This window comes from Fistularia commersonii, chromosome 2 (assembly GCF_037954325.1).
Source record: "Fistularia commersonii isolate RoL2024-O1a breed Wild chromosome 2, RoL_Fcom_v1.0, whole genome shotgun sequence".
Taxonomy (NCBI): Eukaryota; Metazoa; Chordata; class Actinopteri; order Syngnathiformes; family Fistulariidae; genus Fistularia; species Fistularia commersonii.
In genome coordinates, this window is record NC_141285.1 from 21,542,230 (window position 1) to 21,570,178 (window position 27,949).

At 46.7% G+C, this 27,949-nt stretch overlaps 1 protein-coding gene across 1 annotated transcript in view; it reads right to left on the minus strand.

The window, feature by feature from the left end:
- Positions 1-1,618: 1,618 nt before the first annotated feature.
- Positions 1,619-27,949, minus strand: part of lrpprc (leucine-rich pentatricopeptide repeat containing) — a 55,250-nt gene continuing 28,919 nt past the window's right edge. Inside the window, exons 24-38 of the mRNA XM_086172719.1 lie at positions 27,242-27,366; positions 25,183-25,289; positions 19,524-19,592; positions 19,334-19,424; positions 18,950-19,092; positions 16,007-16,130; positions 14,557-14,683; positions 10,773-10,861; positions 10,474-10,678; positions 9,179-9,306; positions 8,982-9,097; positions 6,279-6,353; positions 6,033-6,117; positions 3,343-3,485; positions 1,619-1,874 (exon numbers count right to left, since the gene is read on the minus strand). Coding sequence (XP_086028845.1) covers positions 1,806-1,874; positions 3,343-3,485; positions 6,033-6,117; positions 6,279-6,353; positions 8,982-9,097; positions 9,179-9,306; positions 10,474-10,678; positions 10,773-10,861; positions 14,557-14,683; positions 16,007-16,130; positions 18,950-19,092; positions 19,334-19,424; positions 19,524-19,592; positions 25,183-25,289; positions 27,242-27,366 — 1,696 coding nt within the window. The 3' untranslated portion in view covers positions 1,619-1,805. The remainder of the gene's footprint in view (positions 1,875-3,342; positions 3,486-6,032; positions 6,118-6,278; positions 6,354-8,981; positions 9,098-9,178; positions 9,307-10,473; positions 10,679-10,772; positions 10,862-14,556; positions 14,684-16,006; positions 16,131-18,949; positions 19,093-19,333; positions 19,425-19,523; positions 19,593-25,182; positions 25,290-27,241; positions 27,367-27,949) is intronic.

Genomic DNA, 27,949 nt, shown 5'->3' on the forward strand with positions numbered 1-27,949 from the left:
CTGAGGACTTTGGAAAGAGGTTAAAGAGCAACTGCAGTACCGCAGTCTGCCGCTGGGTGGCAGCAGAGCTCCGCAACACATGGAAAATCCCCATCCGTCTCCGGCTCGACCAGCGGACAGAGTGATTTCCAGCTACATATTTTGCTTGTTTCATTTTCAATCTTTTTTTTCCCCTCACTCTTAAGCCCTACTTTTTGGTTTTCATGTATGTAAGGTTATTAAGCTCGACAATGTGTGTGTCTGTAGAAGGAGTAATGGGGGGGATAAAAGCCCGGCAGAGATTTAGTAAGTCATACTCTGAAAAAGAGAGCATGTCGTTGTTGTGTCCTCGCAGATTGAAGATTATGTAAGATGGATGTTTTTACACTGGTGCAGAAGCCTGATAAATATATTACCGACATGTTTTGAGTGCAAATAACTAAAGCCTGAGATCTAAATTGCTTCACTTTACTGTTTATTTTTTTCGTCATCCTATCGCTCTTCGGTAACAACGTCGTCTTATGACAATAAATAAACGCTATTTACAATGTGATCAGTTCCAACTGTGGTTGTTTTTCAAGCTCCGCACCAAAAGCTTTTTAGAAATAGAGCTCGTGATTGTTATTCTTATCTGAAAACAAGCTCCAAAAGGACATTTATCGTCTTGTAAAAAAACACGAAACTTAGCTAATTTTGACACGGCTTCAAAAACTTCAGGCTTGCTTTCACCCCTGATTTTCGTCGCTTTTAAACATTTCCGATTTAAGAAGTATACAAAGGGTAATTCTTGCTCATCTCAAGGCAAAAACGTACATCCATAATGTAACGACCAACCACATATATTTGAAAATAATAAGTTTCTTTAACGATGGCGGTGCTTCCGAGAGCTTCATGGAAGTTCAAAAATCTCCTGAAACTTAGCCATGTCATGTTAAAGAACTTCTGACCTCTAAACAAACGCGGTTTTAAATTTTAAGAGCCTTAAACACCTGATTGCTACCAGAAAAAAACGAGAACTTAATTTCTTGTAGAAAATGCATTCCTAGGCTAAATACAACAAACCTTTGAATTTGCTGGCATGTAAAAATGGGATTTAGCATCCTTGCTTTGTGCTATCATGCTAGCACTGTATTAGCATTTCTTTGCTACCAGTTAGCCACTATTAGCCTCTTAGAACTTTCATCCATATACAAAACAGTTAACTTTATACTAACCTGTGTACTGTAAAGTTCAGTTACCAGTGGTTGAGATTCCTTTCAACTATATTGAGTATTGGCGTTAAAGCGTTTGGGCTATATGCTAGCTTTAGCTACCTATTAACAGCTTGTTAGCCCCAAGTTAGCTACTGTTAGCAAAGCGCTCGGATAGCTTTGCCGGTAGTCTAGACAAATATTTCGCTAGTCCAGAGCGGTGAAACATTAAAGTATTAGTCTATTTAAACTGCTGCTACATCAGTACACACTGAAACACGACTTCAAATTGAAAAAAAAAAAAAACAAAACGTTTAAGTCCCTTTTAGCTCAGAAACCCTCCCTAGCCATCGATCCAGCAACAAGCTAGTGCTTATGACTCCCTTTTTTTTTTTTTTTGAAATTCTACATCTTCAGATTGGGTTTTCAGGAAAAACCCAGACACAGAATCTGGAATTCCCGATTTATTTATTTCCATAAATACTTCTGTACATCATTATCATCATCATCATCAGCATCAGCAGTTTCATCATCAAATACGTGGAACATGATACAACAACAGGCTCAAAGAACTTCAGTAAAAAAAAAAAAAAAAAAGATAGAAGAACTTGGAGGGAAGAGACAGGGAGGATGAATCTACTCTGCTGCAGATTTGGCTTTGGCCGCTCGCTCTCTCAGCTTGTCTGCGTAGAACTTGAAGGACTCCTGGAAATTAAATGAAAGAAAACGGGAGAAAGACCACTTAGCGATCAAATTCCTTATTTAAAAAGTGTTTACCCGCCTGGTCTCCGGTTGTTTCTTCTCTCTCTCTCTACCCGGGACGTCTCGGGCCAGTTGAAACAGGCCCCCTGCTCCCCGACCAGGTTGTTTCGTTTCATCTCTAAGTCCCCATTAATACTCAAATCAGGATTTGTAGCCTTAGGGTCCAGCTAATTAATCGTCCCTTATCCAAACAAAGAGTTTGTGTGTTGTTGTTGTTGTTGTTTTTTCTGATGACTCCCTGTGAGGTCACCTTACCTGCCGACGAAGAAATGCAGACAACTCCCCGGGTAACCTACTTTTTCTCTGATATTCTCGCCTTCCTGATAGACGTTTTACGGAAAGTCAGGCTTCAGCGAGGCTGTTAATGGTGTCTGGATCTTGTGTAGCAGGAAAAATTGGTAGGATTCGACCAAAACGAGAGTGCCGTTATAACCGAAGGTGATTCTTTGGGACGCACTTCAAACGTCTAAACTGAGAAACCCTTTAGAAACCTTGGATAAGAATTGTCCTCCTTAAAAATGAAAAATAAAAAAAATTCCGCTGTGAACCCCTGGTAAACTCGCCACGAACCATGTGAAGCATGTTCCCACCTGAGAGGTGCGCGTTAAACCCCATCTAGTTCATCCATCCTGTCATTTATATCTCCCTGGGCATCTCCTCCTCTGGCGAAAAAAACCCGACGATCACTTAACTATCCTGACATGTGGTAAATAATGCAGCGGCTCCTCGGCCTCCTTCTATTTCTGGATGGCAGGTATGGGATGGGAAGGTAAGAGGTGGGCACTCCTACACCTGCCTCGAGGGGACAGTATGTGTGTGTGTGTGTTTAAGTGTGTGGCCTCTTTCAAAAATAGAGCTAAATCAACTTACATAATATGTTAAAAGGCTCATAAATACTAAGTTGTTTTTTTTTTGGGGGGGGGGGGGGGGGACAATTGGATTGACACCGTCTCATTTTCACGAGAAGTGTACTTCTATGACAAACAAGCACAGGATGACTCCAGACCAGAGTGTGTGTGTGTGTGTAAAGCCAAGGTAGCCCCCGACTACTACACCAGGACAAAACACACACGCATCATGCCATGACCGGTTAGCAGCTGCGGAGTGTGTGTTTGATTTTTTTTTTTTTTTACACACAACTGATCATAGTGTGTTTGTAAATGTAAAGATATCTGTGTCTGTTGGTGTGTGGACATTAAGATAAATAAAGTGTTTTCTTGTTCTCTGTTTATTGCAGAGGTGCTGATTGAAGTCACTGAAAAATGAGAAATGCATATTTATATCATAAAAAACAAAAGTATTAAAAAGTTATTTGCATCCATGGCAATCCATGTATATGCTATATATATGACTTTCTTCATTTTGCATATTTGGATAATAACTTTCTTCTTCAAATGTGTGTGAGACTCACGGGTGGTTCGAGGAAGGGCACCGTCTCCCCCGCGCTGCGGTAGAGGACAGCCAGCCGTTTGAGTGACAGCTCGTCGATGTCAACGCCCTCCTTCTGCATCTGCTCGTGCAGAGCCTTCGCTGCCGGCAGGTCCTTATCCAGGACTGAGGAGAGGGAGGGATGGGGGAGGGGGGTAGAGTCACACGCACAGGCTTTTGGATCAGCATTCAAATCCAGATGAAGTGATTGGTGTCTAAGAAACCAAACTGAATGAAATGCACCAGGATGAGGTAACATGTCAATCAGGCATATTCTTACTGCAATAATATACACTGCTCAAAAAAATAAAGGGAACACTTAAAAAACACATCCTAGATCTAAATGAATGAAATATTCTTATGAAATACTTTGCTCTTTACACAGTTGAATGTGCTGACGACAAAATCACACAAAAATGATCAATGGAAATCAATTGTATCAACCCATGGAGGTCTGGATTAGGAATCACACTCAAAATGAAAGTGTAAAAACAAACTCCAGGCTGATCCAACTTTGATGTAATGTCCTTAAAACAAGTCAAAATGAATCTGTGTTGCTTCCTGAGTGGACACTATGATTTCACAGAAGTGTGATTGACTTGGAGTTACATTGTGTTGTTCAAGTGTTCCCCGGACACACACACACATACAGTTTTTCTGTCAAACATCCAGACATTGATCATAGTATCTTTTTGACCATTATTTTTTTCCAAATATAATTTTTAAAATTACATTAAAAACTATTTCCTGATCATTTTTGTTAGATTTCTCATCCCAAATCCTCAGGCTCTCTCCTGTTGCAGGTTCCCAGGGGCAGCATTACCATGATGCAACACCTAAGCCGTTAAGTGTCCATCATTGCTATTTTTTTTTCCTAACACATATCAACCCTCATACGGCACCTCTGTCTCTTTCAAACTTTCTTTGTCTATGTCCTTTTCTCAGAAGGCCGCCCACTATGAGCTGGGATCTGTCTGAGGTTCCTGTGCTGGTAAAGGCGAGTGCCCACACATGGGGGAATGTTGTTGTTCTGTGGATCATCTTAAAGAGAGGTGGTCAAGACCTGCACTATGCGTCAAGTGTTGTGGTTTGGTGCTGTAGAAATAAAATCTGACTTGACATTGAACCTTTCAGAAAAATGTGGGGGCAAACTTGACCCACTGGCTTTCTGGTAACTACTGACTGAGATTTCAAATGTTTCTGGTTGACTTATGAACAACTTCTTTCTTATTTTTCTGCAGTATCTTGCAACTTCTTCACAAAGGACTAAACCTGGGGTCGGCAACCCGCGGCTCTTTCATCTTTACACTGCAGCTCCGAGTGGCTTGGGAAAATAAATTATAAATATTGAATTAAAGTGTATTTCATTTATGTTAATTCTTTTTTTTTACTTTTAGTTCTAAGTTGGAAGATTATTGTGATCTTGAAATATTAAATAAAATTATATCCACTATTTTTTGCGGCTCAAAATAACGTCACACTTGCGGAAGCCGGTATACCCACCAGCCGGTAAAGTCCCGATTTGCAGATGCTGTGCGCAGAATTTCAGGAGCAGAAGTCCCATAAACCAGGTAAAATAAATATTTATGAAGATATTTTGCAAATATTTATTTTTCATTGTTTACTGACACAGTGATTTTTTCCCCGATTTATTTTTAAAATTCAAGGTCAAGGCTCCGCTACATGCTCTGAAAGCCAAAAGCTCAAAATGACTGAAAATTACATAAATAAGATTTAATTTTCTCCGTAATACTTTGTATAAACAAGTGTGTAGTGTGTTGCTTCTGAAATTCACAAAGTGTAAAGGTAATAAAAAGCAATATATACAGTGGTACCTTTATTTTAGACATCAAAAAGTAATTGCGGCTCCCAGTGTTTTCTTTTCTGAGGAAACTGTGTCCAAATGGCTCTTTGGGTGTTACGAGTTGCCGACCCCTGGACTATACTAAATAACGTGCTCCCTCCCCCCAAAAAAAAAAAAAAATTAGACCAGAAAAAATTTCTGAATTTAGCAGTGAAATTACATATTGAAACGACATCATCGACTTTTCAGCGCATTGTCTGAGGAGAAAAAACTCCGTCACCGTCATCGTGTCCGTTTTACAAACCACGGACCGGATAATGAATCTAATGAAACTTCCAGGTTCAATGAAAGTTTCATTGAAAAACAAAAAGTAAAGTAGAGACACGGCAGACGGTGGGGAGGCTAATTGAGCCCCCCCACCCCCCCGCCGCCCCCCTCCAGCCCCCCGGACACCGCCGGCCGACCGGCTTCCTGACGCTGATTAAAAAGTCATGTCCGCTCGTCTCCGGTGTGACGGCGGGTTGAGAAGGTGAAGCGAGGGGAAGGAGCGCGGGGGGGGGGGGGGGGGGGCTGCGGCGGCACAAAGGGAGGGGGTGCGGGGTGTGCAGGGGGGGGGCACGGGGAGTCATCACGTAGAAGACGGGGTGGGAACGCCGAAAGTAGAAGCTGAGTGGTGGACTGTGTAGCAATTAGCACGCTAGGCTAGGCAGGACAGCTAACTCATTAACCGACATGTGTTCTTTAAAGTCCTGCATGTGTGTGTGTCCCATACACACACACACACACACACGCGAGTGCGTGGTGCGCCTTGACCTGATGCATTGTTAATTTCCTTGCTGACGCCCAAGCGCTGGCCGTCTCCAGCTTACCGTGGCATTTCATCAGGTACGGGTACAGCACCGTCTTCTCTGTGAAGTTGGGGATCAGAGTCGCCAGGGTCTTGATTTTCCCCACCTGTGTAGACACACACACAAGCACACACACACACACATACATACACCCACAGTGTTCTGAATGTGCAAATAACTGAGAAAAGCAAAATAAATGCTGGAAATAATGTGGTCACCTGACGGCGGCCTCAGCTGTGGAAAGGACCACGCCGGTGGGAATCTTACCTGCCCGGGAATCTGGGCCTTTTGAGAAAGGAAGGACACCAGGACGTCCTTCTGCTCAGCCACTGCAGCGACGCGCTACGGAGCGAGGGGGAAACGGAGGCCGATAAGTTGCGCTTTTCTTTCTAAAAGTCGGGAAGATTCTGACACGCGTTCAGCCACGTCAAGACTTTAATTACGAACTAAATTCGAGTGTCAGGCACAAAGCTGTTCGTGTTGTGCATCTGACATGTTAATTCCTAATTCTCTTTTTTTTTTTTTTTTTTTGAACTAAGCTATTATATCGGAAAAGAAAAACGAGACATATGGATAATAATACCGTGTGTAATATAATTTTCTTCTCCATTATCGGAGATGAATTCATGACAGGCATTTCTGCAGCTGGAGGTTTTAACCTACTAAATATGCAGGCATGTCTGCAATATATGGGTTCATGCGTGAGTTTAATGCGCGTGTATGTGTGTGTGTGTGTGTGTGTGTGTGTGTGTGTGTCCGTGCGCAAGCAGATGCATTAAACTCGTTCTGAGTGAGAGTATGTTTTCCTGGCTGAGCGGCAATGAGGTCCGATTACTAGCCAGTCGTAAACTAACGCGTTTCCTCCCGTCGTCCTCGTACAGAATTTAAAGGTAGCGGCCTGTTAGGCTTTTAACAGGACCGACCACACACGCACACACACACACACACACACATTTCCTTGGAGTCACTGAGCGGCAGAATGGGTTCGGTACAATCAGGCAATTAGACCGACGCTACGCCACTTCGCTTAACTTTGCATTGCGCTCAGTCACTCCCTCATATTTCCTTTCCTTCATTCGTTGCAACAACCGCTCCCAAAGGTGACGGCCGGGCCTGCAGACTCCCCTGCTCCTCACACACACACACACAAACACACACACACAACCCGCCCTAAAAGCTCTGCATACCCAGGGAACGCCCCCCTCCCCTCCCCAACCCTCCATCAGTAACTCCTAACACAGGAGCGTGTAGTTGTAGCCTGCCCTTGTCGTCGCTTCTTAATGACTAACTCTCCCCCCCCCACTCTCCTGATAGGCCCGTCGTCATCATTGTCTACGCAGCTACTTAAAAGCTTTTCGGAGTTTCGGTTCGCTTATGATGGGATGGCGGAGCTGCTACCCTCCAGTGACCCTGAATGAGCGGGGTGGTGGGGGGGCTGCGAAGACGGACAAGGGGGAAAAAAAAAAAAAAAAAAAAAGTTATCGCCCAGATCTGAAACCCGGCGCTCGACAAAAGCGAGAACATGTTTCTAATGGTGCTTTTTGTCTTGGACGCCTCGGGGACGTTTCTTTTTCGGCTCCTTTTCCCTGTTTCCGCGTGCATCTTTAATTTTTTCCCGAAGCCCACCGAGAGGCCCTGGAAAATACGACCGATACAATTTTTTCTTTACAGCTAATTCAATTCAATCAACCTCATAGGCGTTGACATTGTAGCCCCAGGATTTGTAACCCTGTGTTAATGTTCGAAAATCACCGTTAGGACCGTTTTCCTGCAGAGGCAAATCGTACATCTACTGGTGGGTATCACGGAGCGCGCCTTGGCTGAGATGCGTATCGGGCGAGAGTCATCTTATTGCCGGAATGATCATGTAATCCCGGGTCCGTATTGAAATAGTGATGATGATGAGAGTAGTAAGTAATGTATCTGTTCATTAAAACGCAGGCTAGTCAGACATCCCTGTTTAATGATTGAGAGGGATAATCACTCAAGACACGGATGCGTGCCTGTGTGTGTGTGTGTGTCGGGGTATCTGCAGTGTTCTCTCTCCATCCTGCAGTTTTAATTGGTCTTCCGAAGTGGTTCGGAATATACACATGAAACCGACCCTCTTGAGGCCTGCGGGTTGGATGGCGTGAGCCGGGACCGGGGTTACGGCCGAGGACAGGGCGGGCGCCAGACACTCGCTGGGTTCACGACCTCACGCGGATTCTCGGGATTTCAACTGAAATACCCCGAATTCCATGTAAAATTCCAAATCAAACGTGTTGCGTCATAGCGGACGTGTTGTAAACATCTCAGTGTCCCAATCCATCCTTTGGTCCAAACATGGAGCACCACAACGTCCTCTTGGGCAGAAAATAGACCCGTCATCATCACAATGTTGGGCATCTAGTTCAATTTGGAAGATACTTGCATCATTCTCCAACGACTCGTCCGAATGCATTCATTCAGAATGCCGTGATGAAAAATGCCTGGTGAGTTGAATAAGCCAGACAGCGGCAGGAGAGCGTCTACGGCGCCTGACGACCGGACGAAGACATTTGTCGACAATCCCCCCTCCCACCGGCAGATTTTAATTCAAATAATGAAAAATTCACAACTTGTATTATTTATCTGTTGCTTGGATGGAGGAGACTGGGGCAAAAAATGAAAAAAAAAAAAAAAAAAAAATCAGGTTGATTTAAAATGTATTTTGAGTGTGGGGAATGTTAAAAAAATAAAGATTTGACCCATTACCGGTTTAAAACCGGTGTGTGTGTGCGTGTGTGTCAGGTCTCACAGCGTATTTAGGGATTTTAAAACTCACTTAAAGAAGCTTATTTCTACATGCGTTATCACGAACCCTGTTCTCATGTAAACCACTTTGTAGCAACCGTGTTAGAAGGCGCTACACACATAATTACACTGGGGGCACACACATGCACGCGCTCACACACACACACACTCTCCCTCCCTCTCTCCCCTACTCACGGCTAGCATGAACTTGGCGTCCTCGGCTCTGTTGGTGTCCAGCAGCTGCAGGAAGAGGTCCGAGGCCGGCCTGTAGCAGGCGAAGTGGTTGGCTAGCCGCTCCGCCATGGCGCTCACTGCAACGACAACATCACAGATTTTAACGCCCGCGTGTCCGGCAGATCGCCGAACGCGCTCGTCGGAGACGCGCGTCTTACGCTTGTCGATGGCTTTCTCATTGTCCTCCTCCAGGATCTTTCTGAAGACGAAGGACATGCTGGGGCTTGTGCTGTCTGGACTGGTGTAGACCTCCTCTAGTATCTCCACCGCCGAGTCCAGGTCGCCGCTGGAGGGGAGAGCGGACGGAGAGGTGGCTTCATAAATCACGCGTGCCGACACGTGAAAGCGTCGAGAAAGCTGATAATTCCGCGCTGCTTCGCGAACACGTCGACAGTTCGGTCTCGGAACGTCGCCATGTTTCACAAAACCCCCCCACCACCACCACTCCCTGCCCACTGATACACACAAGGCCGTGAGGTGTGTTTCTGCTGAGGTCGACACGAGCAAACAAAAGGCACGACAAATCTCCGGCGACCAGGTCCAGGTCCTCGCCGGTCACACTTTCATGCTCTTTCATCTGCGTCCCCCACCAACACCAGTCACCATGAATATTTAACCACCGGTGTGTGTATGTGTGTGTGTGTGGAGGTGGGAACAGATCTACCCTGATTGTTACGACTGGGACCGTCTGAATAATTCAGCGGGGGGCCCCGCTAAATGCGGCGCGGCGCTTTCCGGGCCCGCCGCCTTCCCCACCCCGGCTCTTAACCAGTCATCTTGGCTCAGGCGCAGCGGGGACGCACGTGTCAGAGCGGCTCAGGGCGCCGCTCCCGGAGGTCAGGGTTCAAGCTGACAGGGCCGCGCCGCGAGGGCCAATCGGGCGTGATACCGTCTCCGCTATTTTTTTTTTTTTCCTTTGGGCCGGGGGACGGCACTAATGCGGCGCGATCAAACTTTGATGCGCAATGTGTTTTCTGTTTTGTCCTCTGTTGTCGGGGCAGCGAGGGGAGGACGGACCTTTTCATGACATTAAAAGGAATCCATGAATAATCCGATTACCCCGACGTTTTCGCGTTTGTGCTCTCGCTCGGCGTGCTTTTACTCTGAGAGAGTGTCAAAGCGGCTCTTGTCACCTATTTCTCCGGCCGGTAAGGCGTTGAACTGTGGCGCTCATTGTGCCGCTGCACCTGAAAACCCGACCGCGACCCCGTTCGTCATAGTTTACCAAACATTATAAAACACAGGGGTTGCTATCGTCGCGCCCCCTCCCGTCGGGATGTCGCCGTCTCCGTGCCAACTGTCATTCAAACATGGCTAAACTCCTAGCTAAAGCGCTTCCGCGGATCCCCTCGTGATTACGGGATCTTTCTTTTAAATGACGATGACTTAATGAGCGTTTGGTCAAATCCTACGGGTTCATTAGACAAAAAAATAAACCGACCAACCAACGTACTTGTTGATGTGCGCCAGGGCCAGGTTGTTCACGAACACCATGCTGGATAAGTTGAGGCTGCTGCCGAGGACCTTCATCAGCGACTCCGCTTCTTGGATGCCGGCCACGTCGCCCCGGGCGCCCAGGGCCTGGACCAGTCGCGTGACGGACAGCTGCGAGGGCACGTGGTCCGCCTGCAGCATGGACTTCAGCTTCTCCAGGGCGTCTGGTGGGGGGGGAGCGTGCGTGAAGGCGATATAAGACTTCCGTCATCCGAGTGTGTGTGTGTGTGTGTGTGTGTGTGAGCGCATGTTCTTTACCTTTCACCTGGCCTCTCTTGCTGTATGTGATGATGAGCAAACTATTGGCGATGTCGCTCAGCTGGAAGCCTGGAACATGAGACTCGGCTCTGAGGGCGGGACACAAGAGACGGTCGGGAAAAGCAAAAACCCAAACCATCACATCCTTCCGTGTTTATTGGACGATATTGGCCTTTTCCCAATGGTGTTGGGCCTTGATTTATAGGTTTTATGCAGATTTTTTTTAATGTGATTTTTTTTTTTTTTTTTTAATTCAAAATGTCCTTGAATATAAAGAGCTTGATGGAATATTTGCTTAAAACCTGTTTTTTTTTTTTACCTGGCTGGTATGACAATTTAATTTCCTAATTTAATAGCCCATCTTTCTATCCAAAATACCATTCCCAACTTTTTTAACTGCTGTCAGATTTTGTCTAAGGACTTCAAGGCACGACTAGATGTCAAAAAAAAGCTTGACATTGCCTAAATCACTCGGGAGCACCGAGTGGAACATTTGCTGCCGGTCTTCTTTACCCTCGAATGTCGGCACCGGAACTGTCCGTTCATTCCGGGGTGGAAAGCAATGGACTTCAAATTTTAAGTGCGAGTTTGTGAAGTGACTGGAATGGGCTAAACAATCCATACCCTGACGATATTCTCATTTCTTTCTCTCCTTCTTGAGTTTTCCTCCCCGGCTGCGTCGTTTTCAGCTCCGCTCCCCGTCGTTCGTGCGCCACCGAAACCTCAATCGACCCCCCCGTCCGTCTTATTTATTATCATACCCCCGCCACCAGATTAATCTAACCGCTCAACTGAGCATCAGGCGGGCAAATCCTTATCGAGGCGGTGACACTGGCGGGTTGAGCGGCATCCGGGAGCCGCGGCGACGGGGTCACGGCCGAGATTGGAGCCGTAACAGGGTCGCCGACGGATTGCGGCGAGCGGGTCGCTATTCTCCTTATCAGCCGGGAGGAAAATCTCCGGCAGGCCGCTCACCTTTTTCTACCCCCACGTGCACTTTCGCTGCCCGCCTTTCTCTCGTTCGAGGGGTTGTTGTGCCCTCGGCCAGCGGCTGCCGCTCTCATCGTCGTCACACTCCCCCCTCCAATCTCTTAATCTGGCCATAAGCACCCCACTGTTCAATTCTGTGCAGATTACCCCCAAAAACAAACACACATACACAGAATTAATGCCTATGGTGTCTTCATTAACCCCGCCGATGATTAAATCTAGACGTCCACCCCTCGCTCTCTCCTTCTTTCCAGTTTTTTTTTTTTTTTAGCTCCTTACATCTTTCTCCCGCTCTCTCCTCAGCTCATTTCACTTCTCGGTTAGAGCGTGGATAAACTAAGCTTTTAGCCCGGCGGGGGGGGGAAGGAAGGGGGATGGCGGCGGCGGCGGCGGCGGCAGGGGGGCCATAAACCAATTCAAAACGCCGAGCCGAGATGGTTTATTGCTTGTGTTCCGTGGCGCTCGTCGAAAAACGCAGATCGAAAAAATTGATATGATTATTTCTTATAACACGAAAGCGTGAAAATGACTCAAAAACATATTTAAAAAAAAAAAAAAAAAAGGGAGGGGTGTATTTACATGTCCCCGTCCCCCATGCAAATGAATAATTGCATCCAGTCGTTGAGTGTATCATTGCATTATTATCTTCTCTTTAAAAAGCCTGTTTTTGAGATAAAGAAAAAGGAGAAGATGGGAGTAAACAGGGAAAAGGGGGGGTTCGCATTTCGTGGGCTCGCATTTTTCTCGGCAAATGGACGAACGCGCACAATACATTACTAATTGGAAGGAGATTTCCGAGCAGTTTCCTGCTTTCCCGGGGAAAAACAAACAAATAAACAAACGGAATAACAACTCAAAACTAATCCGCAGATGTGAGTGTGTGTCCGAGAGCGCTCGCACTCGATGTGTCCAGTAATCCCCAGTGTGTTTTGAGGACACGCCATGACGCCGGGTGATGTGGAAGTAAAACCAATGCCTCCCGCCTGCTCTTTTGCGTATTAATACACATTCACAAATTTCCTGACCACCGGCGAGGAATTACACGGAGATTATCGCCCGAAAAACAAGCACCTTAAAATGTGGGGAGAAGACCGCAGGGCGGGCCTCGGAAAAACAAGGGGATGTGGGATTTCTGACGTCTAAGCTGCATCCAAAGGCCTTTTTTCCCAATTTGGACGCAATAAACAAAGCACGATATGAGTACCGTAATTTCCGGACGATAAACCGCGACTTTTTTCACGTAAACAACGATGCGGCTAATATATGGACTTTTTTTGGGTGGGGGGGGGACGCTAACGGGCTTCACGCCGCTAAAACGTTTCTCCTCGTCACATCGGACCGATGAAATGACCGGGAAATTCTGAGTCCGTTCAACTCAGACACCGAAAAAGACAACTTTGACGGTTTTAGTGCGCAGGAATAAGCCCGAGATAGCGATCGGCTAGTGGGTGCGGCTTATATTGAGGTGCGATCTATAGTCCGGAAATTATGGTATCTTCTGATGGTGCTGATGGTTGAGTCCGAGAGGTTTTCGCCGCCGTGGGAAGTATCTGACCGTGGCTCTCTAACCTCCAAGGTTTGCTAAGCAGGGGGTTGTGATTATCGTGTCGAAGTACAAATAATACTTTGATTTAGGAGTTTAATTGGTTCTATGACAGAGCTCATACCTCAATTTGTTCATACATAAAATTAAATTATTAAAATGAACTGAAACGCCATCAATCCGTTCCAGCCCTGTGGTTTTGGTTATGTGTTTTTAAAAAAGAAAAATGTACTTTTTTTTAAAAAAAAAAAAACAATAATACATGTTAAAGAGAATGTAAAGAAATAAATTTGTTTTATGAAGGAAATTTACCTCGAAGATCGGACAAAGATGCCGGATATGGGCGGAGGAGGTTGGGGGAGTTTTTCATTCGCTGCTCCGTCGCTTAACTTAACTTATTGCATACACACTTAAGGCTACACTGCGTTACTAAATGTAACTTGCAAATTAATTTATTGACGCAGTGATTTCGCTCCTCTTTTTAAAACCATCGACCCCGACCGGCCTCGAACTACACTTTGGACGCCTCATCCACATGCTTCTCCGTCTCATCATGGACGAGTCCATGACATGCAGACCTCACTCATCTTTTTCCATGATTTTCCGACTGGTCCGATTGTTTTCAAACGGCAGTTCATGGACAGCGGCGGCCACGTCGGTGCCAAACACTCATCCCGCTTGCTACTAACTCAGATCCGAGCTCAAATCAAAAAGAAAAAAAAAAACGATTGGGCTCAGCTCTTAGAAAACTTGATCCTGACGCACTCCTAAGTCAAGGTTCCACTGTAGTACGGTCGGGGGGGGGGAGGGGGCACCGCCAATTATTGGAAAGCACTCGTGCCACAAACAAGCCGCCAAATGGAATAAAAAGGCAATTCCAGAAGGGGATTATAATCTCCCAGACAAAATATGCACATCAATTAAAATACCAAACACACCGACATTAACAGGACCGACGCCTGGAGACTTAAAGAGGTTCAGCAAAGAAATTAAAAAAAAGAAAAAAAAAAAAGTCAGAAAGGACTACTTATGCCACGCACACGTGTGAAATGCCATCAGTCTCCCTTGACCCCGAACTAAAGTGCCTCCGGATAAGAATATTATTTTGGATTGCTTATCTACGGGTCGTCTGATTGATCTACATGAGCCATGTGCAGGAATCACCACCAAGAGTGAACGTCCGCACCCTGAAAACGTTGTTTTCGCCGTCACAGAGGTCATGCTTGAAGACTCCGTTTGAAGGACACTCACATGTCCTTGACAGCCATGGCGTCCTCCATGGACCCTCCGGCCAACAGGGTGCGGATGACGTGGTCGAACGCCGCCGGTCCCAACGCCGCGCCCTTTTTATCGGCTTCCTGCAGCATCTCGTAGGCTTCTGCCGGGGGGGGGAATTAAAAAGGTTTAGGTTGGGCAGGATAAACGAAAGCAGAATTTGAGATAATCTTCGTATTATTGGATTAATAAAGTAATCTGCTTTCACAAAGACCTCCACTGTTGTGAGATACAATGATGTCTTCAACATCTTAATATCTTCATTTCACTTGGCTAAATGGAGGTCCCACTCCTGGAGCTGTACACACATTGGTCATTTCTAACTGAATGGCGGCTTATCTCGTCCGTATTTAAATTGCGCTGCTTTAAATTGCTGTAATTAACACCTCTGTATGAAACAGGGAAAAGGCCCGGGAAAAGGAAAAAAAAAAAAAAAGAAAAAAAAACAAAAGCCCGTCCCCTGGAGCTGCTCCAGAGCGAAACAATGGAGAGACAAGACAATGAGACCAAGGGGAGGAATGTCAAACATCATAGCACCGGGGACTTTCTTCGGATTTGAAATTTAAATTAAAAAAAAAAAAAAGGCTACGATGACTCAAGAGTGACGGCGCTTTTCAAGCAGCTTGCCAGACGGTCGGTCTTCGCACGGCTGAATTTGGACTTCGCAGGGGATCTGGTGACGGATCCCGAACACAGTTTTAGCCTTTTCCAGCTTCCAATGGCGCGTCGCTATTATTCAGTTCGGCTATCACCGTGTAGCTGTCAGCGCTACTGATATGTGTTATAATAGATCTGTGTGCATTTGACCCTGACCCTCACACCCCCTCTGTCTCTATCACACACCCCTTTTTTATCTCTTCCGTCTCTTTCTTGGTTGAGGCAGAAAGCCGCCCACGTTAAGATGGGCTTTCTGCCCCCTTGAAAAGCAACGTTCCCACGCTGCCGTTGCAGAGTGCCTGCTCACGGGGAGGCTTTAACATTTTAACTGCAAGAGGCATCTGTGAAATATGGGAAATGGAAGTCGCTACATTTAAAATAATCCATATTCCTCCCTGAAAATGAGTTCCAAAGCCAGCGCTGTACACTTTGCATGCATTTAACTCCTGTTTTTAATCACTGTGTCTCAAATGGGTGCAATTTCGGTGGCTGCAAACTGGTTTCCAAAGCTCCCCCCACCCCCGACTGAAGTATCAGTAATGGATAAAAAAAACAGAAAAAAAAAAAAGCATGACCAACAGGTGCACATTAGTAGGATGCAAATCCATCGATCCATCCATTATGGGCCTTGAACATGACACAGGTAAATAGGATAGAAAAATATTTTTTATAATTATAAATAAAATCACAATTATAGATTGTATGAACATGATTTAAATAAAATGATTCAAATGATAAATAGATCAGATCTGTGTCTCCCGCAGCTTACCTTTGCCTTTCCCTTTCTTGCACAGCGCCATTAATCGCATCTGGTACTGGGGGCCTCTCTCGGCCGGGGTGGGGGGGGGCTCGGCCTTGACCGTCGGTGTGTTGGCAGCTTGTTCATACCAGGTCTGTAAGAAACACCGGAGAGAGGACAAAGCTCAAAACTCGCTCTGATGGCTCCATCAAAACACGGCTACTTCGGGCCTCCGGAGCCTTGAAGAGGGGAAAAAAAAAAAAAAAAAAAAAAAAAAGTCTTCATACATATTCAGCTGTGTTCTGGTGTGTGTATGTGTGTGTATGACAGTGCAATAATGCAGGGCGGGCAGGGGCAGGGTCCCCCTGAAGCTCGGTCACCCGTGTAGCAGCCAGGGGAGGGGGTTAAGCTGTATTGGCTGGGGGCAAATTAGGTCTGGCACCCAAGGGGCAAAAAAAAAAAAAAAAAAAAAAAAAAAAGTGTATGTGTTTAAAGGTGTGTGTGTGTGTGTGTGTGTGTGTGTGTGTGTGTGTGTGTGTGTGTGTGTATGCAAGAGCGGGGGTGTCAACTCGAGAGCCCCAAAGGGTCAGCAAGTGCATCGCTGCAGGCAACAGCAATCACTTCCTGTCTCATCACGCCGGGGGCTGTTGGAGCATGCTCAGTGCGCGCGCCGACACCGAGGCACAGCAACAGTGTTACTCAACCCGCAAAGTCAAAATAGCTTAAGGGTGTTTTTATTTATCTTTTTTTTTGGTGGTTCCTGTCATATTTGTAATAACGGCATGCTGGTTTTCTTATCAGAGATAGAAACTGACTTGAGCTGTAAAAGCATGTGTGACATATGTGATTATTTGTTTTAAACGTGGCGTAGACACATCAAAACCTGAAGCGGGATACTGTATACCCTTGTTTTTCACGGGGATTGCATTCCAAAAAGAACCCATGATAGGCAAAATCCGTGAAGTAGAAACCTTTTTTTTTTTTTTTTACAATTATTATACAATTAAATACTCTATTATACATCGCCGCTGTCGTCTTTATGTTTTTTACTTCCTTCTTTATGGAACGAACGGAAGATTAATTCCGTAATGCCGACCTACAGCCGCATAGCTTTTACATTCCCTTAGCATGTCCAGAAGTTTAACTTTATCTGCGATAGATAGCATCTTCCGCTGCCTTTTGGGCCCTGCCGTAGGTGCTTTTGTCGGTCCAGAGCGTTTTGTCAACATTATGGGTTTTAGAGAAAATTGCGAGAGAATTTGCACGTACGTAATGTAAATTTGGCAAGCTGTTTTACGTACGTGTACATACAGAAGAGGCGGAGTGACTTTTTAGCCAATCAGAATGCAGAACACGATGCAGGATGCAAATCCATGAAGTAGCGAAACCGTGAAAAGTAAACCGAGTTATAGCGAGGGATCACTTGTAATTCAGCGATATGTTTTATGTTTTTACAATCCATGAAATTTGTTTAACTTCTTCTAATACAAAATATCTTTAAATCAATACTATATAATATACATTTTTTTTTTAAAGTGACTGTTCGGATTAAGATGTTCTGAGGACAGTTTTGATTGTTTTTTGAAAATAAAAGAATCTTTTTAAACGACAAGGGTGGGAGACTATATGTCTGCAGGAGGTGTATGTGTGTGTGTGTGTGTGTGTGTGGGGGGGGGGGGGGTGTCAGGCATTCAGTGGCAGCCATATGGTGGCATTTAGCCGCGGTCTAAATTAGTCTGGCATTACAGATTAAGCGGCCGGCCGGTTCTGATTGACCACACTTCAGATCAGAGCTGCAATCCTGTTTCCTCCGCTGTAATGAACAGAGGCTTAAAGTGGAGGGGGGCCGGGTGGATCGGGGGGTATGAAGAGGAGCTGATAAGAGTTTCCTGAGGTTTGTGTGTGTGTGTGTGTGTGTTTTGGGTAGGAGGGGGTCGGTTCCTGTGATCAGGGGGTGAGGTCAACTTGCTCTTTAGTTAATCTATTCAGCGAGGGACGGTTTTATTCCCGCGGTGTCAAGTGGGAATGAGACTACTTCGTATTTAAATGAGCGCAGCTTGAGTTTTCATGTTTAGCCAAGTTTGGCGCTCGTCGACCGCCAGTGAATATCAGGCACTTGGCACGCATTGACGGGTTTTTGGGCCTTGGGTTTTTTCGCAGAACTGTTTTCGGCTCGCGGCAAAGTTTCTAGTGGCTTACGATGACCACCTGACGCAGCCGTCCCTTTTACCGCCTCGTTTCTGTCATCGATGCAATTTGTGCGGCCGCGTCACCGCCGTTTAATTCACTCGGCCTCGCGGTGAAACGAGACTGTTTTTTTCTGTTTAATTACCAAGGACACCACTCACATGACGGTAGGGGACAAAACACGATTAAGCTCGTTACCGAGTGATCAATTGGATTTTGTCAGGCCAAAAAATAAAAAGGATTGGCTTTTACACAGTAGAGGCTTATAAAAAAAAATCCTCCGCTTTGAGAAGGTGGGGCCGGATATGCAAAGACATCTTTCAGTGTGATAACATGGATATTTTTTTCTTCCTTCTAATTTGGTATTTCACTCTTATGTGTCTTCCGGGATCTTCATTACTAAAAACACCATCTCTGGATGCATCGTACAATGACACTTTTTTAACCGAGCAAAAATCCGATTTCAATCCTTTCTGGATTTCTACGGGTGGATTACGGATGAATCCTTTCAGTTTCTTTTCTTCCCGGAGTTAATGACACGTTTGTGTCGGCGGCTCAGAGCCGTGCATCAGTTCTGCATGGCCGCCCTACATTTGACCTCGGGCACTTTCGTACTCCTCCAGTGCTCTTGACAATCAGAGCTTTCAGATTTCTGTCCTCTGCTTCCTTGCTGCTCGACCCCTCCTGCCCTCCAGGAGCCTCCCGGTAATTATTCTTCTGAATAACAGATCTGTCTAATGACTGTTAGCGCCATGTAAAGGCGTGAAGGCAGAGCCGCCGTTTTACCTCGGGCTCCTCGAAGGGCACCTCCTGGCCGTTTTTCTTTAGGACGTCTGCCAGCAGGCGCAGGGTTCTCTCCCTGGGGATGATGTTCTCCTCCTGCATCTTGGTCCACACCGCGTCCGCCTTCTGCCAGTTGTTTGTCTCGTCTGGAAAAACCACGGCGTGAGTGACGGGGGTTGGGGGGGGGGGGGCGAGGTGAAAGCGAGACGACGGCCCCCTGACTATTCCGTAATTCAGAAAACACACCGGAGCGCGTTCGTGTTTGAGGCGGGGTGACACTCCAATCACTACTATTTACCGCTCCGCTCTCCACCGTAGCAATCGCACCATCTCCTTAGGCTTGATGATCACCCCTCACCTCCACCCTGACCACACACACACACTTACTGCAGAGGCGAAGGATGTAACTATACATTTCATCTCTGTCGCACTCAAACAGCTTGGCTGTCATGTCCACCATCTGCTCCAAGGACTCCATCTATGTAAACAAGACGCAGCGCCGAACAATCTCACTTGGAATGCCAGAAATGTCGTTTTCCTTTTTCGCTCGCCGTCTCGTCGGCCTTGATCGCCTTACCTGGTTCGCTGAAATACATTTCTCGGCATACCACTGCAGGCGTCCAGGCCTTGCCCTCAGTCCGGGGGTCTGCAGGAACAAAGAGGAGGCGCCGTTATCTATTATTTTATTTTTTCCAGTGGGACAAGAACAGCATCAGTCTATATAAAGCCAACAGTTAACACCTTCCACGAATGGGAGAAGGTAGTGTGTGTGTGTGTGTGTGTGTAAAAACATTTTCCCGATAAAATCTAATTATTTGATTCGCTTACAGAAAAAGCTGTATTCACAAGTTACTGTGGGGATTTTTCTTTTTTTTTTCTGAAGGAAAAAAAAAAGTCATTACAAAAATGAAAAAAAATCAAGGAAAATATTTTTTTAATTTTTGTATCAATTCTGAGAATTTGTTATCTGCTTTCAGGAGGAAAAAAAAAAAAAAAAAGAAAGATTTTCACACGTCAAACAGAAAACTATATAAAACCTATAATCTGGCTTCAAGAGCATCTGAGACCCTGCCAGTAGCAGCTGTGTCAATTATATAAAAATCAATTTTGGGGGGTCGGCACGCCGGTCGCAGTCGGTCTGCAGAGGGAGCTGGTGCTCCGTGATGAAGCCGACCTGGACTCGGGAGATTCGTTGTAAATACGACTTAAAAAACTTTCACGACAGATGTAAAGTCTGTCTTTGTCTGGCCTTGGGAGGACAAACACACAAACACGTGAAAAAAAAAAAGCGGCAAAGGAAAGACGACGCTTCGGCGCACAAATAACCCGTCTGGTTCTCGGTAAAATGTGTTTACAGGAGCACAGCTCGGGGAATTTGTGCCCACACAGCGGGACTTCCATTGTTATTTACTTTGAGATGTTAGTAAAGAGAGTAGCCGGGAGCGCCATATTCAAGTTCTATTCTAAAAACGACGGATTCCGCTGATCGATAGCGGTTTTGTTATCCGGGATGAATAACCAACAATTCACCCGTGACCAGTGTCTGGGCCTTCGCGGCGGGGTCGTGACCCGCGTCCGGCCCCTATCGGGGTGGTCACCATAACCCCGTTTATTTTCGGGAAGCCAGCCGATGCCAAATTCATTCCCGTTTCATAACACTTTCCGTTGTATTACGTTGTCGTCTCAAATCCCCGTTTCAGCCGCGGTTAATCCCATAACCAGATTAATTTGCCTCGGGATGGATGTCGGCCCGGAATATGACAGGAGAGTAAGCAGCTTCGGGACTTCCTGTAAATATCTCGACGCCGCATCTTTCTCTTAGCCGTTCGGAAGAAGGAAACAAGATCAAGTACAGAGAGTTGTTTTCCAGGAGCGCGAATGACAATGTGACAATAGCTGCCATTCATGTTGGAACAAAACAAAACAGACACGCGTGGAGTTACATGTTAATCCTCAAGCAGGATTACATAAATATGTTTCAGATGATGCACTTCCAGGCGCAGCGGCTAGCGCTTCCAAAGAAGGCCCGCATATGCGTGTCTTTATAAGGCGTGTGAATGAGTGAGTGAATGCTTATATACATGTATATATTATCTATATGACATATGGATGAGTGAATGCTTGTATGTATCTTTAAATGAATGAATGCATGAAAAATTTTCCAAGCTGTCATTCTCTCAAACTGACCTGAAGTGTCTGACAATTAGTGTCAAATGAGTATATTTATTTACGTTTTTTTTAATCATTTCTATAAGAATGTCTTTTTGCAAACAAGGGTGACGTCAATGGCACATACAAGCAGGATTTTTTTCAGTTTGTTTTTTTTGTGATAAAAGATCGCCAAGGGCGTCATGGCAGGAATACTGATGGACTACTAGGAATACTCAACAATACCCCCCACCCACCCAAAAAAAATAACCAGATTAAAAAAACTACGTGTCCAAAACCTGCAGATATGTAGTTGCTTTAGGACATGTGGACGTGTAGTGCGTCCGTCCAGCGGGCTGTCAAACACGGGCTGACATAGATTGATCCGCGGTCTCGTGTAGTGAAGATTTAGCCCGATATGTGCGGTGACGAGATGATTATCGTGGCGGAATAGCAGTGATCAGGATTTCATCTGTCTCCTGGGGGCTTTGATACAATCTGAATAAGACCGGGATTGAGCGATGCCGCTCTCCCCGCTCTTCCTGGTAATCTGAACGTGGTGAAAGAAGGGGTGTGTGTGTGTGTGTGTGTGTGTGGGGGGGGTCAACGGGGTCAATCCCCGCTTGCCTCTTTGATGGGTCTCCCGTCATACGGTTAGAGAAAGGAGCGTCAAGACGGGACCGACTTCATCTCGTCCGCCGAGCGTCATCCTTTCCCCCCTCAATCCCCACTTCTCGCAATCCCTGCCTCTTCTTCCAAATCCCCCCCGCCACCTCCCCCGCTCCTTCTCGTTCTTTTCCCCGGCCCCACAATCCCTCCGTCCATCCCAGGCAGAGGCATTATGTTCTTACCCAATCGGCCCAACCGGGGACAAATTAAAATGTGTTGCACTCTCTCTCCCTCTCTCTCTCTTTTTCAGTCTAATCTTCTTAGAGACTAAGGCCTTGTGCAAGTGCCCCATCTTTTTGCCTCGCGATTCCCTTTACTTGGTGAAATCTTGCAGGCTCAGAGCAGCTCTCTGTCTCTCTCTCTCTCTCTCTGCACATCCGCTTGCAGAAAAAAAAAAAAAAAAAACACACACCCACACACACCTATACGTTTTGCCATTCTCAATCCGCGAGGACAAATCTCCCTAATCTGGGCGGGAGGCAAAATCCGCGGTAGGAAGTCCAAAAAAACAACGCGGAGTGGAAACAAAACAACAACTGGCAGAGACACTTTGCGAGAGGAGATAATGTGGCGGTCGGGGAGGGGGGAGGCAAATATTTATAACGCTCCAAAAACACAAACTCTCAGTTTGTTATCATCCGTCTTATGCAGCCTTCGGATTGTTCTCATCCTTACATGTATGTGTGGAAAAGAGAGAGGAGACCTTTCCTCACCTCCACTTAACAAAACCCTCTCCATCTCAATTCCTAATGTCCTAATTCCACTAATCACCCCCCGGCCACTTACTCCACGTGCACGTACGCGTGCACCGACGTGGCCGGACCCCTCTCCCTAACACAAAAACACATAATGGCCCGCCACTCTTTAGCAATACTACCTAACCTTGACCACGGCGCGCGCACACACGCACGTCTGGCGATAATAGGCCCGGCCACCTGACAATCCTCTATCTAACCGTGACCATTTAGCACAAAATTGGCCACCTTTCTCTATCATTACATTTAATTAGCTGTGATTAATCAGCTGCCAATTATACCAAACACAGCCTAAAGAGAGACACTACTCTGTGGACTGCCACTTGACATGCCGGCGGGGGATGTAAAAAAAAAAAAAAAAAAAAAAAAAAAAAAAAGTAGAACTGTGAATGAATGTTTGCATGTGGGATGAGTTTTCTTTTGTAGTTCCATCACCTGAGGGCTTTATTCATCATCATTCCGGTATTAAAAGATGTAGACGGTCCAGGGGGATCAGAGGCCTTTTAACAATCGAGTGAGAACGGGATTTGGACGAATAAAGCGCGATGCCGATCTCTGCTGGAGGGGAAGCTAAGGGTGGGACTCAAAGAGAATACTGAGGAACCTTGGATGACAAGAGCGTTAACTTACGAGTTTTCAGAGATACGAGCTGTCGCCTGGTTGATTTTTTTGGCTTTGTGATATGAGCCGAGATCTGAGTTAGGAGCGAGCGGGGTGAGCGTTTGACGCGGACCAGTCCGACACGCCGCCCGCCGCTAGGTGGCTCTGAGAAAATCAAGAAAAACACAAGCGAGGTGTGCAAGTTGAAGACTTGTTCATGAAGACACGGAGAAGTGGTAGAGGGCGAGATACAGTGAAGGAGACCATCGTCCGTCAGAAGGCAGGAGAAGTTTACGGGGATTTTGTACACGTGACTTCGGAAACGTCAACCGTCGAGGCGTCCCAAGAGTCGCTCAGAGCCGGTTGAGGACGGTTTGATGGACAAGTGGTCTCACTCTGTCCATAAATGCAGTTTAGACATAAAGTATGACAAAGAGTGCACGTTACATTTAGCAACCCATTGTAGCATTAAGCTCGGAACCAGTTAAATTCATAAGTCAAAGTATTACCATACCAGTTTCTCCTGTTTCTCCAGTTTCTCCTGTTGGTACACTCACCACGCACATATAGCGAGATGCTAACCAGGCCATTGAGAGCAACTTGGGGTTACCCAATCTTTGGCATGTAGCTGGGAACAGAAGCCCCAACCGCTTGATTGGAGGGATACCCGCTCCAATGACTGAGCCGTAGCCGCGGGACGGGTTTTGCAAGCCTCCAAAAAAAGTTTCAGTCGGCATCTTTCCAATCCTGGGGCTTCCGAAGTTTAGATTCAGCACGTTGTCAGTTTAAAAGCGGTCTCACGTGAGCATCGTAACGAAGGGTGTGACCCGTCAGCTTCATATAGAGACAGAAGCTACTTTACTTTAAGTGATTAGCAGCCGAGGATTTAACGTGCGGAGCGATTGGGTCGAGCCAAAACGTGGAAATTCGCCCGGTCCGACCTACGCCTTTCACCGGCATCTACGCGAATGCGTTCAGCGGCAATACGATACCGGGGAGGCTTTGCCGGTCTCACGCGCAAACACACACCGCTCGAATGTGGCTGATTCTCCGTCATAAGGAGGATGACAAACATACAATCCGGCAGGGTCTGGGGGGGATGAGAGGCACAATAACAGCACGTCGATAACATTTAAGAGGGTTGGGAAATCCTCAAGAGGGGACAAATCCCTCTCTTAGTGCAGGCCGGGACACGAGAGTGGCGGCGTCACGGCGCGAAGGTATTTTTTCTTTCCCCCCCCTCGGTTTTGTTCTCATCCTGATCAGACAATGTAATGGCCTGGCCCCCCGCAACCCCTGCCACAGCTCATCCCCCTATCTGTTTATTATCTATCCCTCTGTCCGTCCATCCAACTCCAGACTTCATATATATATTTCTTTCATCCATGTGAAAATCGCTTCTTATCGGCCTCGCTCTCTTACACACTAATCTAAAGAGCTTATCCAAAGGGCCTGCGTTCGGATGACAAAAGGTATAAATATGCGCGTATTATTTTTCAGGTCAGGGGGGCTCCGATAACAAGACCTTGCCACGAGCCGCGGCGGGATGGAGAAAAGGCTCTTTGGCAGATGACATCCTTTCTTTTTTTAGTCCCTCCGCCTCATCAGAGAACAGAGGTTTCATATCCTAATGTGTTCTTGATCTTTTGCAAAAAAAAAACAAAAAAACAAACATGCGTCATAAAAGCTTCATTAATTTATCCTTTGCTTTGCTTGTTTTAAAAACGCCCAACTGCTGATCACTGTAACCTAAACCGAGGATTTAAAAAAACATTTTTTTTTTAAATCTCAAAAATAACATCGCATTTCTTCCAAAATTGCAGCCGGTTAAGGAGACCGCAAAGTGCACTCTGGTTTTGGGAAAAAAGAAAAAAAAAACAAATCATCAGGATTGTGACTCCACGCCTCATATAATATTGGTGTATCGCGATGTTTTAAAGTGTGTGTGTGTGTTCTTCATAAAAAGGCGTGTGTGTTACGGATAAAACAACTCGACTGGCTCGTTGAAAATCAGGCTGCAGATGCACTTTCAGACGCGGCGGGCGCGTTCATTCAAGTGTTTACCTCGATGATCTTGCGGGCTTCGCGGTAGCGGCCCGTCTGCAGGAAGGCAAAGAAGAGATCGTAGAGCATGGTCATCTCGCCTCGCTCCTGACTCACAAAGTCCATAGCTGCGGGGATGGAGAAGGAGGGGGGGGGGGGGGGGGGGGACGGTCGTGAATATGAAAAACGGCGGCAAGGTCAACAAACACACTTCATCCTTTTGACTGTGATTCCTCTGCGTCGGCGGGCGCCGTAAGCACGCTGACAAACAAACATGAGAGTCCCGAAAGGGAGAATAAGCCCTCCTGGCAAACTATGCTGGAGTGCTCTGCTCAGCAATACGTGCTATCTCAGCCCAGCAGCTTCAGAACAGGTGTGTGTGTATGCACGCACACACACGGTACCCAATTGGACCTGCACATGCAGCAAAACTAAGCTGAAAATTAAAAAAAAAAAAAAAAAAAAAGTAATCCATCTCTCTTTCGGTTTCGAGGTTCGAAGTCACGTGAATAAGCAAAAGGGACAAATGAATACCCGGTCCTGATATGACTGAGTGAGGGTGGTGAGGGGGGACTCACACAAAATTTAGGTTTTGTGCTCGAAATCCCGCGCAGAAGGGGGGGCTTCTTTTCCATGACCTGCGGGCTGGAGTGCAAAACAAGCGCAGCCTTCTAACTTTCAAAAGTGTTTTTTTTCGGGCGGCGGTGGCGGCTGTTGATGTTTCAACTTGAATCAAGGTCGAACGCGAGCGGAGATTCTGTGAAAAGCCGAGTCCTGCTTTTAGTGTATTTTGGATAGGTGGTGGTGGGGGGGGGAGAGGAGAGGAGGGGATTTCACTTTTTTTTTTTTTTTATTTCTCGAAGCGGAGAGGGGGTTCATGGCACTCCATGTTTTCCTCACAAAGCCTTCGGGTCAAGCGTGCCAGGAGTTGTTTTTTTTGATGGCATCACATAGGAGATGGAATAGTTTGTTAATTTCCCAGGATCTGCGCTTTGGACCTCTTTGTCAGACGGCGAGCAGCTCTGAGGGTCTGTCTGGGGGGGGGGGGGGGGGGGGGGGGGGGACACGCAAGGGACGGGAGGGAAGGAGATGAAGAGGTGCTCCACTGCATGGTTTCAACCTCCGCACCCTCTAGAGCCACTTGGCCCTCCGGCGCATCAACACCAACGACCATCGACGGCGGTGTGGCAAGGCCGCCAGGAAACAGGATCAAGCGGCGCGCTTCAACGCGACCCTGGAGCGACCCCTCGAATCTGGACTGACCCTTTTTTTTTTTTTTTTTTTAATAACTCTTTGGAGTTACTGCGGCTTGTATTGTGTTTTATGCAAATGCAGTGCGGATACACACAGAAATAAATGGCTGAAGGCTAAAATTCCACCCAGGATGTGATAGATGTTAGAAAGTGGGAGTGAGGAGGATGGAGAGGATCAGGAAGGAGTCCATCAGAGGGGAGACCACATGTTAGGTGGAGGTGAAGTAATAATGAGACGATTTGAACATGGACAGTGAAGATCCAGGTGGAAGGAGGCTGAGGTTGGAGCTGCCAGACAAGGAGGTCAAGAGGAAGACCTGAGAAGAGGTTTATGGCTGGAGGGGGAAGAGGACAGGAAGTGAGTTGGTGTGAGCGCAGAGGGTTAGACGAAGGGATGCTTCATTCTGACCGTCCATTAGACCATACATGGGCTATTTGAGCCGTCTCACCCATTGAAATCAATTATTGGTTCCTCGAAAAGCCAATAGAAATTTGCAATAATCACCCTCTCTGAGAGCCCTTCAGGGAGTCAAACAATTATCGTTTTATCAGTGATGTTTGGATTATTCGGTTAATCTGTCCATCATGTATGAAAACAACCATCGGCCCAGAAAGACCAGAAACTACTCCTGGACAGGAAGTTTCTTCCGAAAACATGACACAAAGTCATCCTGAGAGACCGAAATGGTGATTAATTTGATAGTCAGTTCCTAGTCTGCCTTTAGAGTAGTCTGAGCTACTGAAATTAAATCCATCTGAATGAAATCGCTGTCTAGAAACATGTTGTTTTGCAAGCCCGAGAGACGGACACTGTCAAAAGACGTCACCTTTCTGCAGGAGCTCCAAGTCGCCCTTCTCCACCAGGCCCACGATGATGTCATGGATGCGTGGCAGGTGTCCGTAGCGCTTCTGGCATTCCAGCGCCGCGTCCAGAGCGCCGGCCAGGTCCTCGCTGCGCATGCGCCGGGACAACATGGGTGGGGAGACAAAAAGCGAGTCAGGCGTCGGGGTCTGAGCAGGAGCGTATCATGAGGTTCTAACCCCAAGACCCTTAAGTGACAATACAAGCCTTCATGTTTGTGACGGCGCCGCCATGGGCGACGAGGCCTTTTGGCCCCAATACACGGTCTTCCGGCAATCAGGAGCGGCGCTCCCCACCTGTCCAAGACGAGCTAATGTCTCCGCGGACAGTCTTATAAGAGTGGAGGCCACGCGCCGCACAAAAGGACCGATCTTTAACCCCTCGCCTCGTCTCTTCTCGCGCTTACCCGCTCCTCTCTCCCTTTGTCCTCCCCGCCACCTTTGACCCCCTCAGCTAATATTTCCCTTTCTTTTACTTCCAGCCCACCCTCCCAGCATCTTTTTTTTCCCCATTCCACGCCGCGGTTGTCAACTCTCCACTGACCTCATCCCCGAGCTGAGCAATTTAGCGGAAATATGGCAACAGCATTACAACCCCATCCCCACCCCGACCACCACTATCCGACTCCCCGGGTCTTGCGCAGTCATTTTCTTCGCTCGAAACGGCCTCCCTC